The sequence below is a fragment of the Perna viridis genome, chromosome 3, assembly GCF_037379345.1.
Source record: "Perna viridis isolate PV_CMFRI_1.1 ecotype Kerala chromosome 3, ASM3737934v1, whole genome shotgun sequence".
NCBI classification, from domain to species: domain Eukaryota; kingdom Metazoa; phylum Mollusca; class Bivalvia; order Mytilida; family Mytilidae; genus Perna; species Perna viridis.
The window spans coordinates 3474005-3488517 of record NC_142447.1 but is presented as its reverse complement, the minus strand read 5'-3'; the positions used below and the strand labels follow the sequence as shown (position 1 = coordinate 3488517).

The 14513-nt window shown below is 31.4% G+C and overlaps 1 protein-coding gene across 1 annotated transcript; it reads right to left on the bottom strand.

Moving 5' to 3' along the window:
• Positions 1–204: 204 nt before the first annotated feature.
• Positions 205–14194, bottom strand: LOC148620687 (uncharacterized). The gene is made up of 14 exons (XM_088574386.1): positions 14015–14194; positions 11393–11591; positions 10377–10448; positions 9907–9966; positions 9295–9338; positions 8288–8384; positions 7544–7652; positions 6235–6345; positions 5334–5432; positions 4596–4722; positions 3411–3549; positions 2353–2388; positions 1929–1971; positions 205–1089 (listed from the first exon to the last, which is right to left on the bottom strand). Exons 1-14 carry the CDS (start codon positions 14045–14047, stop codon positions 1041–1043), a joined length of 1218 nt encoding a protein of 405 aa, XP_088430512.1. The 5' UTR covers positions 14048–14194; the 3' UTR covers positions 205–1040.
• Positions 14195–14513: the final 319 nt, after the last annotated feature.

The following is a 14513-nucleotide window of genomic DNA, read 5'->3' as shown; positions in this document are numbered from 1 at the left end:
CAACTAACACTGAAGTTCCGGCATGAAAACCAGCTGTCTACACAGATTTAGCTTTTAAGACTTGTGCCACAAGGTAAATTCATATCGGCCACAGGGAGAAACATTGCTATCTATTCATATATCTTGTTTAAAGGGCCTACAACCAATCATACAATAGCACAAACCCAAATAAAGCGTGACATGTCGAAAGAATTAAAGTCAACATGAGTTAACAATGATATTAATATCCAAGTAAAAAGTACAATTTATATACAAAAACATGTACAAAACAATGTTATAAAATCTACTAAAACTAACAGTGAAATGTGTCTAATCCAAATTAGCTCTTTAAAGATATGAAATTTTATTATGCTTTACTGGTAGTTATGAAACAATTTAAGGCAGATGATAGTCTGATGTCTACTGGGCTTCAAATGTAACTTGTCATGGCTCACTGAAAAATGGTTGACTATATAACTTATACTAGTAGAGATGGATTACTTAATTAAATAATCTATAAAAAAAGCTTCAGTATAATATATACAAAAATATTTTCTTCTCAGGAAGATATTGTAACTGTCTACCTTTAGAACATATTAAATCCCTTTACAATACAATAACATCCCCTGGTAGACTATTGTGTTGACTCCTTTAAGAGGACACAATAATTGTATAAAGACAAATAAGATACAAATTGAAGAAAACTCCCTTTTGTGCTAATACTCAGAACTTCAATGAGGTTTAATACAACACTTTCTCATAAAAATACCTAGTGTACAGCATAATTTTACAGGATAGTGTTGCATTTACCTATCTAAGAAATGACTGAGCCTGCTCAGAAATTAGCACAAAATGGTCTATCAAAATATCAATGGTGAGATCACCACAGTATCGGATAACACAGTATTGTGGAATACTCAGGTGTTGGATTAGACAGGTTTCACTATTTTTAACTGATCAACACTTTATCACAGTCATCGCATCTAATTAACTGGTATTAACTGTTCCCTAATAAACCAGGTCTGATTATGTCTAGAATCTTTGATCAACTGGTATAATCCTCATTCTCGGATTATACACTTCTTATTCTTTGGACAATAACAGCATGCCCTGGAAATAGAAGAAAGATAATGTAATCTCATGTGATACATTCATGGCCTAAGTACCAGAAAACTTGAAAAACTACTCAAGTCTAAAAATATTCATAAAAGTTTGTGATGTCAAATAATTCCAAAACTTTGATTGGAGTTACCATGAAAGTTGAGAATTTTCTCAGCTTGAAGAATTTTTAAAAGATTTGTGGTGCCCAGGCCAGAGCATTAAAAACAAAGTAGTTTTAACATTTCAATACGTCTCATTTTTTAGATCTATAAATACTCCAAACCTTCCCATGAAATACTGTGGATATATGTTGGTTAATATGAGCCTTAGTGTGGGCTTATAATAGTTGAATATAATTTCAGGCTTTGGCTATAAGGCCATCATACAAAAATTCCCAGATTCTCATCCAACATTTTTCAAAATTAGGGGTGGACAGGCAAATTTTAAAAGTTAAAAATGCTGTCAATTTGAAAGAAATTTACCTAAATTGGGAAAAAAATTAGAAAATTTTTTTTCAGTGATGGTGAAAAAATTGGGTCAGGAGAGGATGAGAATCTAAGATATTTTTATTTTGGCCTAAGGGACAGAGCAATTTTTACTTAAATCATGACTATGTTGATAAATTGCCATTTTTTTTTTAAATGATGTCTTGAAGAAAGAGAATTGCAAGACTTCTCAGAAAACTAACTCTAGGCCTTTATCAAAAGTTCAAACAATTACATAATTTCCCACATAAGGTTTTTAGCATTTTATATTTCAGAGTCCTTACATATATAGGATGTCGCTGCTACTCCATCCCTATTAAGTATAAAGCTTAAATTTTTTCGTTAATTTTATTAAATTCTTACCAAGAGGGATGAAAGTTCATGATATATGGCTTGGTTTCATGTCCTGAAACAATAACAAATCAAGTATTTATATGTTCAAGGAATGAGTCTTTTGTTTCTTTTCAATGCACATGAAAATTTTGGTTGCTTGGATTAAAGCAGATTACACTTGATATCAAAAACAAAAAAATCTTTGTTACACAAATTACGAAGCAATTTGTTTTGATATTATCTTTATCAATTAAATCTGAAAAAACACAACAATTGGTTGAATTAACAGACAACAGAAGAAGTACATCAGGTCCAAGTATATGTAATTAAGTTCCAGGATACAAGAAAAATAAATTTTGTTAAATTAACCAAACTACGGGGGTTAGTTTTCATCTCAACTACATTGGTTGTTTTGTTTAATGTGTATTTATAAACAAATAAAATATCTAATTACCTTTATGACATACTTCCATACAACTCCTGCATATCCCTAAAATAATAATATACCAAACAAAATAAAAAAAATCAATAAAGTGGTTGGTTGTCTAAGGTACAGTGGTGGATTTCACAAATAAATAGACCAAGGTGTAAATTGGTAGTGGTCAGATGTCCAAAACCATCAATTTTTGACCAATTTCATTTATAAAGTTACTTAACCATCAACCATTTTAACTGACACTTTATCTTTAGGTTTTCCCCAAATGGACAACTGGTTTGAAACTAGGAAAAGTCCATTAATTTGAACCTTGGAGAGAATAAGGGCAATATCCTAAGAGGAAAATTCTTAGGTAACTCTTATTACCTCTGTTGAAATATTGAATTTATACACATGGGCAGGTAGGATTAAGACACTTTCTTATCCTCAAAAATTTTAGTTGCTTTTTCTACCTTATACACTTAACAGTTGGACAGGTTTTGGTCTAATTTCACACTTCTGACTGTGTCAAATCAACCATTGGACCATTACAATTATATCCCGGTACTCAGTATTGTACTGTATTACTTTAATTTTTCTACCCTGTTTTTTTTCCATTTCCTTTATTCATCTGATTCATATCTGATTCTAGTTCATTGATTCCAATTAAGTAGATGTCTTTGGTCTTTGTAAGAATCATGCAAAATCTGAAAAATGTGATACCCCCCCCCCACAGAAAAAAAAGGCTACATATTTTTTATTTTTGCAATTAAGTTGTTTTATGGGTCTGTATTGTGAAATGTGTAATAAATCATTCCTATCTGCCTGCTCTTAGGAGATAATCAACATTGAAAATCCAATAGATTCTATTGTATTTGAGAGTTATTTACAGAGTTATCTCCCTCAATTTTGAAATCTACAGTGCATTCTATATAATTTTTATCTCCTATGAAAACCACGTGTTACTTTCTGTTTACTATGACATTTTAAACAAAATATCAAAAATAAAAATATGTAGGCTTTACGACCATGAATCACATTTTGCATGGACTGCTACTTTCATATTAAAATGACATAAAAAGTACAAAACTACTTACATTTAAAATTACAATGTTGACAGATAAAGTAATCAACCACCTGGTCCTCATCTTTCTTGTACATAGTTGAGAAACATTTCTTCGGAAGATCACTTTCAAAAGTAACATCACCAAATATGACTATCTCACTACCAGGGCCCTGAAATATATTATAAAAACTTCATTTTAACAATGATGTAGACACACAAGTTCTCTTCAATTACGAAAACAAATAAAATATAAATATCAGTATATGAGTTTGCAATGTATAGAATAGAATAGAATAGAATATTAACCAATCATGGGCCCTTTCAGGCAAAATGACATTATAAACAGTATTAGTGATTTGAACAAAGAAACACATATATAACTATAGTAGACAATTAAGATAGACAATCAATCAAGCAATAAACAGACCATTGAGTTAAAATATAATGTCAACCAAGATAATATGTTTTCCACCCCAGAGTGCTCAATTTCTTAATAATCAAATGTGTGCTTAGATATATATATTTCGGTGTTCAGCAGATGTCCACCTTGTCTCTTGTCCATATCATTAAGAATCATTGTCACTGATATGGAAAAGAAACCTATGTATATATTTTCTGTCAGCTGCATATCAAAACAGGTACATGGATACATATACAATACATGTACTGGCACATCACTTGAAAATATGAAATTTACAAGTTCTAGCTTTAGAAACAGAATGCAAATGTTTCCTGAGTGATTCACAGCAAGTTATTTTCTGGTGATTTATGCTATCTCTTGAATGTGGACATACTAAGATTGATTGATTGATTGTGGTACAATGTTCTATGGCATATATTTCATGCATTTCAGGATGAAAACCTTTAACCAAATATACAGACCCTGCTTTATATTATGGTAGTCGGACATGCAGAACCAGAATTTTACTGTGCTAACTCAGAGAAGCTACAACCTACAGGTAGGAATATCACCTCACTAAGAGACATTACTATGAAACTGGCTCAGCATGCCAATCTAGAATAAAGCAGGGTCTACTTAATCAATCATAAAGGAATGCATGAATTATCTGCTGATGGACATTAAACTACAACCAATCAATCATTTTACCAATGCTTTCTCTACTGACACAATTAATAAAGAAAGTAGAGAACCAATGATGTCTATAATAACAAAGTCAGGGATACATGTTCCATCCCCAAGTTTTATTTTACTTACCATACTTTGATGTAAAACAGGCATTGATTGAGGGTCTAGTACACAGACATCAGGAAAACTTGTTCCATTCCCCAGCACTTCTTTTATTGTTTTCTCTGTTTCAAACTGACTACTTTTAGCAAATGGACTAAAACAAACAAAAGATTCTTAATTCAACATGTGTATTGGTTTCTTGATATAGACTGAGATTCTACAAACAACAATGTACCAGTGCCATGGGTATCAATTTAAGTGATTTGGCAAATTTTTTTTCCTGTTAAATTTTGAATTTGTGGATTTCATTAAAGCATGTATGGTGTCAAAGGAAATTTTACTTTTGATTGGGACTTTGAATTCGTGGTTTGACCAAATCGTGAAAACCACATAAAATAGTACCCAACAAAAATACTTCTTCCACAGAAATAATCAAAACTGAAAAATATTAATTACAGGACTAGAAAACTGATTGATTTTGACCATTTCAGATATTCAACTTCCGCACTCATAAAGAACATTCCACCATTGCAGGTTACTTGTACAATGTGTATAGACGAATTATGCAACACCATTAACAAAAGCAATCTCAGAATGCAATAGTTTCTGAATTGGTCAATAAGCATTTAAACAGACCCTGTTTTGTGCTGGTCCAAAAACAAGTACTTCTTCTCCTACTAATAACAATTTTACAATGACACAACATTGAATAAGAATCACTGACCTTCCTTACAAAGGTCAAAATTGGTAGGAAAATAGTCATACCCAAATAGAATAAACTGAACATCATCAGGCCACTTGACAACTTTGTCCTTCCCTGCAGCCATTGCCCCTTCAACAGCAGCTATTACTCTGCTTCTAGTCCTAAAATACATGAATAATGAGTAAATATATATTATATAAAGCTTAATATGTATAACAACCTGATTTGCTGTGGCCAGTCACCATCCCTGTTAACCTCAGAGACTGAGTATGTGGTAGATCTATGATACATCACAATTATTTCATGTGGGAGATTTTGCCTGACAAACTTTTTTACGTTAATACTATAAGTTTATAAAAATAGGGCATTAATGGAACATTAAAAGATAACCTGCCATGTTCAAAATGTGATGGTGAAAAAGGGGGATGGCAAAATGTTCAAAATGGCCTAAGTTGAAATCTATGTTTTGGACTTTGCTGAAAATTAAACTTACCCTGTATTGTATGGTAGTTAACAAATGTTAAGTTTCAAAATAATTCATTGATCTGTTCTCAAATTATCATCTGGAAACTGGACAGACAGACAGACGGGTATCACATAATACCTCACCACTTCGTGGGCCAGTGTTTAAAAATAATTATTTTGTTGACTGGACTTGGGTCATTTTGTCCAGTATGGTATCTGGTTATAGCTATTTAGTGAGGGCTTATAATAGCTTGTTATACATATTTTTCCTTCATAATAGTGATATTGGTTAACAGTGAAATACTTGGTAATAACCGATACCAAGTAAAAGTATAATGATTATTGACCACATTAGATAGCCTCAGATCTTTACAATATTGCTACCTGTCAGCAGGAGTGAAGACCACATCAGATATCCTCAGATCTTTATAATATTTTTACCTGTCTGTAGGAGTGAAGACCACATCAGATATCCTAAGACCTTTATAATATTTTTACCTGTCTGTAGGAGTGAAGACCACATCAGATATCCTCAGATCTTTAGGTAATATGTTGATTGATATCTTTACAGGTAAAACAGACAACTTAGGAATGTGTTCACTCAAATGTCTGAAAATATAGAAAATTGAAATAAAGTGCTGAGCTAAAGCACTTAATTGAGCTATCTGATGTTTGTCCACTATTTCCAAGTTGTCTGCTGTGCTTGCAGCATGATACTTCGATAGAAATGAATGATTTCGCCCTAATGTCAATAGTTTTTGACAATGTTGGTCATTATGATGTGTCTTTGTGTCATTATTTGATATTTTAGTTTATTTTGAAGAAGTGTCATTGTTCTACTACCATGGATTTTGTTAATTTTGTTGTTGAGGCCTTTCACAGCTTACTTGAAGGTGTGTTTACACTTATTGAATACATTTTGGTGACCTCTGTAAGTATTTACTATAAAGGTTATACAATGTTACATTTTTTGCATTTCACCATATCTGTTTCTTTTTCTATTATTCCCCTTTCATAGGTGTTAAAGTTCCGTAACTCTAAAACAAAAACATAACAACAGAAACCAATGAAAACAAAATAGAGAAGATCCTCTTTTCATAAAGCCAACTACAGCAAAACCTGTGTCTACCAAATCCTAAATAATCTGAAAACCATACTTTTTTTATTTAAAGTCCCTTTACAACAATCTTAAGTATTTTGAATTTTGGTAAACTGTCTAAACAAAATAAATTATCCAACTGTTCAACTGTATTGTACAAAAATATTATTAAGATCCCTCAAATTGTTTTTGGGTTATCCTACATCATGTGAAAAAATGGACTGACAGACAGGGATATACTAAAAAGCAACTGTTAAAAGATGGGTGTATAAACACACTGGAAATTCAGATATTGATGTAATGCTTTTTATTGCAACTAATGTGAACAGATTTTAGCTACAATTATATGAATTTGAAATTTCAAATATTTAACTTTTTGACTGCAATTTGGATTTCCAAAATTCTCAATTATTTATAATGTAGTCTAAATAATTTGTAAGAAAACTTGAAAAATAAATTAGGATTTTCCCAATTAACAAACATACAGACAGACCAGAATATTTGTTAAAGTGTTTTCATATACAAAATATGTAAACACATGTATCAATATAAATTCAATAGTTATATTGGTATCCGGCCATCATTGACTTATGAGACACTTACAGCAGAAAATAAAATAACAGCAAAAATCAATTACTTTCCCATTAAGTATATGTAAATTGAGATAGTGTTTGTATTGTGCTTACTAATAGTAAACAAATTACTCACTTATCATAAGCCTGAGCAATAAGTTGAGAGCAATGTTCAAACTCTTTGTTCATTTCTACTTTCCTTGCAGTAAAGTTCATCTCAATCTTCTCTTTTTCATTATCAAGATCTTACAAAGGCAAAGAACAAGAAAAATGATATTAATGCAATATTAAAATCATTTCCCGTAAGATACTTCTACATAGAAACTCCAAAATTAGGCAATCACTTAAAGTCAATAACTCAAAAAAGAGAGAAAAATGCATATCAATTGTAAAATACAAATTCAATTTTTTTTTCAATTATACTCAAATATGTCTTTTACAATACAATTAGCCTAATGAATTTACTAACTTAAATAATTGAGTTTTTATTAGAAACAGGCAAAATGGGAAAATCAGAAACATTCATTCCAAAAACCTACCAATCGGACAATATAATTTTAGTCAAGGATGTGCTTTCTCTATTTGAAAAAAACCATCATTCCATATCACTGGATTTGCTCAGAAATTTTCCAATAAAATCTTAGAAAAATGAGTTTTTGACAATTGTCGGTCCTTGAAATTTTCATTTTCAGTGCATTTCAATGAAATTATAACTCAATATACCAAAGTGATATAGAAAATCATGGTTTTTTTTTCTTTATTTAAATGATTATTAAGGTCTTTTCATACAATGTTTCACCTATTGCCCGATTCTTACAAAGACTTTCATTCAAGTTGTTTAAAATTTATAAATGGAACAATCAGTGTAAATAATTATTACCTGTTTGAAATAAACTTTGAGTCTTCAGTTCATCTTTGGCTATCTCCATTTCTTGCTCCAGTTTCTTTAAACGAACATGTAACTGTGTCTTTAGAGTCTTTTAAAATAAACATGCAGGAATAATTTAAGTACCCTCCGGATGAGACCAAGAAATGTAGTCAAGAATATTAAAAAACCTCTCAGTCAGTTATTTAAGTAGTTTTCTAGGTAAATCTTGAAGATCATGTTGACTTACTTATCTATCATGAAAAAGCAACCAAATGTGTGTTTATGACAAAAAGTATTTCATCTTTATTTTCACAATGATGATATTTTTGCATACACTAGTAATTGGATGAAACTGGATGCAACTTCAATTTATCAACAATCATGAGTACTGTTTAAAAAATACGCTACATATCAAAAATAGAACATTTATGGTGCTTCAGCTTCATTTTTTATCAAACTGTGTATTATGTGTATCTGTAAATCATTGTCTCAAAATTTTGATCAATCTTTATCTCCCTCTTAAAAAAGGTGAAAAAAGTGAAAACTCTCACTTGGGACCTTCAAAAAGTTAATACATATAAAATAAATTTTTTTTTTAATTTATAGCCTCACAGTCAAATTTGCATTTTTGATTTGTGTACTTATAGTGTGCTTAAAAAAAAGTCTATTCAAATACATGTACTAGTTGTGTACTGTTGGTGTACTTGAAGTGTACTTTAAGTGTATTTTTGCATACTTAATGTGTACCTATTATGTACATTATGTGTATTTGTAGAGTAGTTTTTGCATACTAAAGACCTGTGTATAATATTGTTCTGGGGCCAGTTGCAGCCTGTCCTGTGGTGTAAGGGTTTCCTTATCATTCATCTAAGACCCATGGGTGACCTTGAGCTGACATTTTTATTCTGGTATGGTTGATCCATCTTTGACTTATTCTCCATATCAATTCTCATTATATGATTGTGTTTTATATGTATATTTCCTTTCTAGATTAAATAGAAGAAAGGAGTATAACCTACTTGTAGACATTTCCCATGGGCTGCTAAACTGTCCTTCAAATGATCTGCAAAATAAATTATGCAAAATACCAACATATCGGTATATCAGAATTTGCCTTCTTTTTTTTTTTTTTTTTGCTTTTTTTGGTGGGGGGGGGGTTAAGAGAGTGTGTAAGCTTTTGTTCACAGTTTTGGCCTTGAAACATGTAATAATATTTTTGCAGGGTTTATTTCTTATGTCTTAATCTAAGTATGGTTAGATATATAAGTACCAGTCTTCATAAAAATCAGACAGAAGGTGATTCATGTATGTCAAAAACCCACCATATTCACTTTCACTTCTAATTCAGTAATGGTTACAGACCATATAACTGGTCTTAGTTTGTCATTTAGTTCTTGCACATTTGTGATAGAAATTATAGATTGTGTATGAAACTGGCACCATGAATCACTTAAGAATTTGCAATGTCTAAAGTATGTGGACTGGTATTTATATAGCAATATAATCTATGTGTAAGGTGTTTTTTATGGTGTAATGCAAATTGCAAATATGCTGAAAATTAGGAACATGCAAATACATTGTATATACTGAAAAATTGATTATTTACAATATATAGTGTGTATTATACTTACTTTTAAATACTGATTCTATTGGTGACAATTTGTGGTCATCCATATCAATATTATTTGCGCCTAAAAGCGAAAAAAAAAGTGAGTAAAAAAAGTAAAATATATTGATCAAAAATTATTTATCATTTATTTATTATTCATTATCAACTTCATAATCCATATATTTAATTAATGCAAAAACTAGACAAGGCTGAAACCACCCCAATTAAAATTCACATTTTGAAATTCTTTTTATGAATGTAGCAGCATTTGGTTTGATGTACCAGTAGTAAAAAAATAACTAAACATTTCATTCTTGACAAAATTAAAATTATAAATCTAAGAAATCAATGCAGTACTTTCTGAAACAGTACACTTAAGATAATTCATAAGTTACTGTATTCAATTGCTTTGAGGTATCATGGTTGGATATGCCAAGTCCAATTTTAGTGTAGTTCATAAAAAAGTAAGTAAAACTACAATTCTATACATACCTGAGCTTGATGAGTGAATAAGAGATTCAAAGTAAGTTTCTTCTGATTTCTCTTTCTCCTGTAATATTGCTCCTAAAATAATTCAGAACAAAGATTAAAAGTTGATTTTTTGGGCATGGTAAAATTTTGTACCACTAGAATTCCAAACAGGTAAAGATAAGTCTGTTCTGTAAAGAAAAACCTTTTAAAATGATATCATCAAATTCAGATCAACTGTTTCTATCATTTCTAATGACAACACATATTTTCCTACTTTTTAGCCCTTATTTTTTAAAGGGTTTGGGGCAAAGGCTTAAAAAATGACCCTTCACCATACCCCAAGGAACAATGTGATAAAATTTCTAAAATTTTATTCTGGTAATTCTTACTCAAGTTATTGTAAATAGACAGAAGTTAACAGACCCTACGACTCCAGGTTGATACCATTATAAAAATACCAATTGTCTTTAATCACTCATTTTGTTGCACATAAGGTGTATATGTGCATTTGGACATGTACTTCTCTATTCTAACACGACTTTTACATATTTTTGTGGGATGTCTTATTAATGGATGCCCAACAAAAAGTCTTTTGACTACGGCAAAAATGGTTATATAGCACTTTCTTGAGAAATTTGGTGGGAACTTTTGCAGTACCATACCTGCAGTGGTTTCAAATGTACGCAGTAGACTGCAAGAATAGGTAAGGTGCCATGTCTACATGGTAATTATAGCCAACACCAAGCTTATATGATATTCAAGTTAGCACCCTTAAAGTTAGCACCCTTAAGTATTCTTTTCTCATTCATCATGCCTCATTCAGTCTATGTTTTATCAACAGTTATTTAAGAGAATTTGGTGTTTCCATATGGATGGTATAACAAATTTGTGAATATGATACATGTACATCTTGGACAAGTACTGTATAATTTTTTTTTACAAAGAATTCAAAATAAAAAATACATGCTTATGACCAGTTAATTCAAAAGTTAGTTTCACACATTTTAAATAGGACACCTAGGCTACATTTTTTGTACCTAAAAGGCTATCAAATTGGTGGTCTTTGATAAGATGATCCTTCTCTAGATGTGTGTTACAACAGGGACACTTGTGTTTTCTATCCACCCACTCTTGTATACACTTCCCACAATATCTGTGACCACATTTTGTCATGTGAGTTTCTTTCATAGGACACATACAAATTGAACAACTGAAGTAGTCTGATATAGCATGAATCTAAAAGAAAAACAGAATCTGGAATTTTTTACTTAATCTGTTAAGATGGAATAGATGAGAGAAAAAAATTAAATGGTCAAGATCGAACAAAATAAAGATTGAATCAAAGTATTTAATAAGCAGTAAATGTGAGAATCATGCAATTTCTGTAATATGTGATACACCCCGAAAAATGCTACACATAAATATTTTTTTATTACATGTAAGTTCCTTCATGGGTCTATATGAAGCCATGTGGCATGTATAATTAATCATTCCTTATCTGTCTGGTCACATTGAAAATTCAATAGCTTCTATAGTATTTCAGTTTCATTTACAGATTTGTCTCCCTTCATTTTTTAATTCTTCAATTAATACATTCCATTTAATTTAGTTCTAATAAGAACCAGGATTATATGGAAATTCCCACGATGTTAATTTTTGTTTACTTTAACTGTTTAACATTTGTGCCAAAACATGAACAATAATAATATATATGTTTTCCAACCATGCATGATTCTAAGCCGGAGTGCCACATAAATGAGAAAGCACACCAATAATATTACATATGAACATGTGCATAAAATACGGGTCGTTGATAGGTGATGCACAAAGACCTTCAATCTGTGTGATATGCATGTAACAGCCACATGCTACAAGCAAGTTAGCGTAGTTTCTGACAATACGGGGGATGCACCAATTTTTCTAGGCCCATTATTTATACATGACAATAGCGACTTTGAATCATATAGCAATTTCTTCAATCATCTTCGTACAAAACTAGCAGGGACAGACAAATCAAATCTTGTTTTTGGGTCAGACGAAGAACAAGCCCTTGTGAACGCAGTTATCACAGCATTTCCCGAATCTACACATCTGCTCTGCAAACGTCATCTATATCAAAATACAAAGCAGAAGCTGATTGATGACTGCGTTGACAAGGCCGATAGGCAAAGGATCTTAGACATGATTTTTGGAAATGACGGACTAATTAATGCTGACGATAGTATCTGCTTCGACACAAAATCTGATGACATAGAAGACGCATCTAGAGAGTTGTCAGGCAAATTTCACAGGTACTTTCAAAACAAATTGAAATCAAATTTGAAAGAAAAAGTCAACAAACCATTATGTACCGGGTTAGTAGAAAACGCATGGACTAACAATAATTCAGAATCTCTCAATCACATCTTAAAGCAAGCTATAAATTGGAAATCGAAACCCCTCTTAGACCTTGTCAACATCCTGACAACTCTCATAGAGGCCCAATTTAAAGACATTAGGAAGGCAATCGTTGGCACAGGACAGTTTAGGCTTGCAAAGACCTACGAACACTTTGGGGTGACAAGGACTGTTTGGGTATCAAAAACGACAGAGGAGCGTGACAGACACTACAAGCGTTTAAGACAATTTATTCCCAAAGACAAAATGACTGTTACTTCTACGGACGGTAAAATGACTGTAGTTCAGCCCAGGTCACTAGGCAAAAAGATTGGTCAGCACAAACGAAAAATTAACGAGAGGACAAAGACATTCAAAAAAACGAAAACAAAGTAAATGTTCAGCTAAGTGAATGTTCAGCTGTTTGATATTAACAGTGCGTACGCCGTATCTTGTTGTTGAGATGCCCAGAAATGGGTAGGACTCCACTGTTACTATTAAACCTCTTCGCATGGACATCTAAATTATTTTTTTCAGTTTATTGGGAATAGGTTTTTTTCTGCTACACATCTTGTCATCGTGATTGTTTTTTCTTTTTGTTTGTTTGTATTATATTATATATTATATTATCGTCTTTATTATCAATCAGATGAATTTTAATCATGTTATGTGATTTAAAATAGTAGCTATATGTCATATGCCTGAGACGCTTCTTAAATAGTTGCTGAATGATTTTACATGCTTATTATCATTTATATTTTTATGATGTGTTAATCCTTACATTTTTTTAATAGTAGCTTCATATATTCTGTGTTTTGTAAGAATTTGCTATCTGCTTTGCTGACATATTATTGACTGTGTACCAATAAAAAAATATTATGAACTAATTTCAGCATTTAGTTATCAATTAAAGTCTATGAAGTATAAATCATATTGAGTTTCCACCTGATTACTGGTAATTACTAGAGATTGCGCAACATAGTCTTTATCTCCAATGCGAGTTATCGCTCTTTGAACTAATTGACGCTTCGAGAAACAACACTTTAAAATATTTAATTATGGTAGGAATTATGCATTTATGAAAATTTTAAGCATTAATCTTTATGAAATTCATCATGTAAAGTCATTTGAAGGGGCATTTCGGTGATTTCAATGGGCATTCCGGTGATTTGTAGGGGCATTTCGGTGATTACGGGGCATTCCGGTGATTCGTGTTACCCCTGACAGGTGTATTAACGTGATTTACAACTACAATCTAATTTAGTTTCGATTAAAAATCTTACGTGAACAGTGACTGGTAAATCTGTGTCTTCCATAATTACTCAGAAAGTTTCAGAGCTGATATATTAAAATGTCACTTTCATTCATGAAATGTCTATAAAAAGACATTTGACAATAAATAAAATTTGACAGTGTGTGTCAAATAGAGTTATGTCCCTTGTGAAAAGTTCAGTTTAGAAGGTATAAAGGGTAACTTGTAACTCCGAGCTAGACTTCAAAAGTCGTGTATTTTTATTTGTAGCAATAGTTAGAAGTATTTTACATCTAAATCTAGGACGGTCTATTGAAATACATGTATAATATTAAACTCCCCGATTTTTACAAAAAGAGCATTAATATTGATATACATATTGCTTTGATCAGGGACTATGTAATATAAAGTCCCTGTTTTGATTCAAGGAAAACTCGAAGTCTTATTTTATGTATGTTTATGTATATTAATATTGGGAAAAAATAACAAAAGCAAAAGGATATTACCGATAATGACGCATGTCTCGTGGG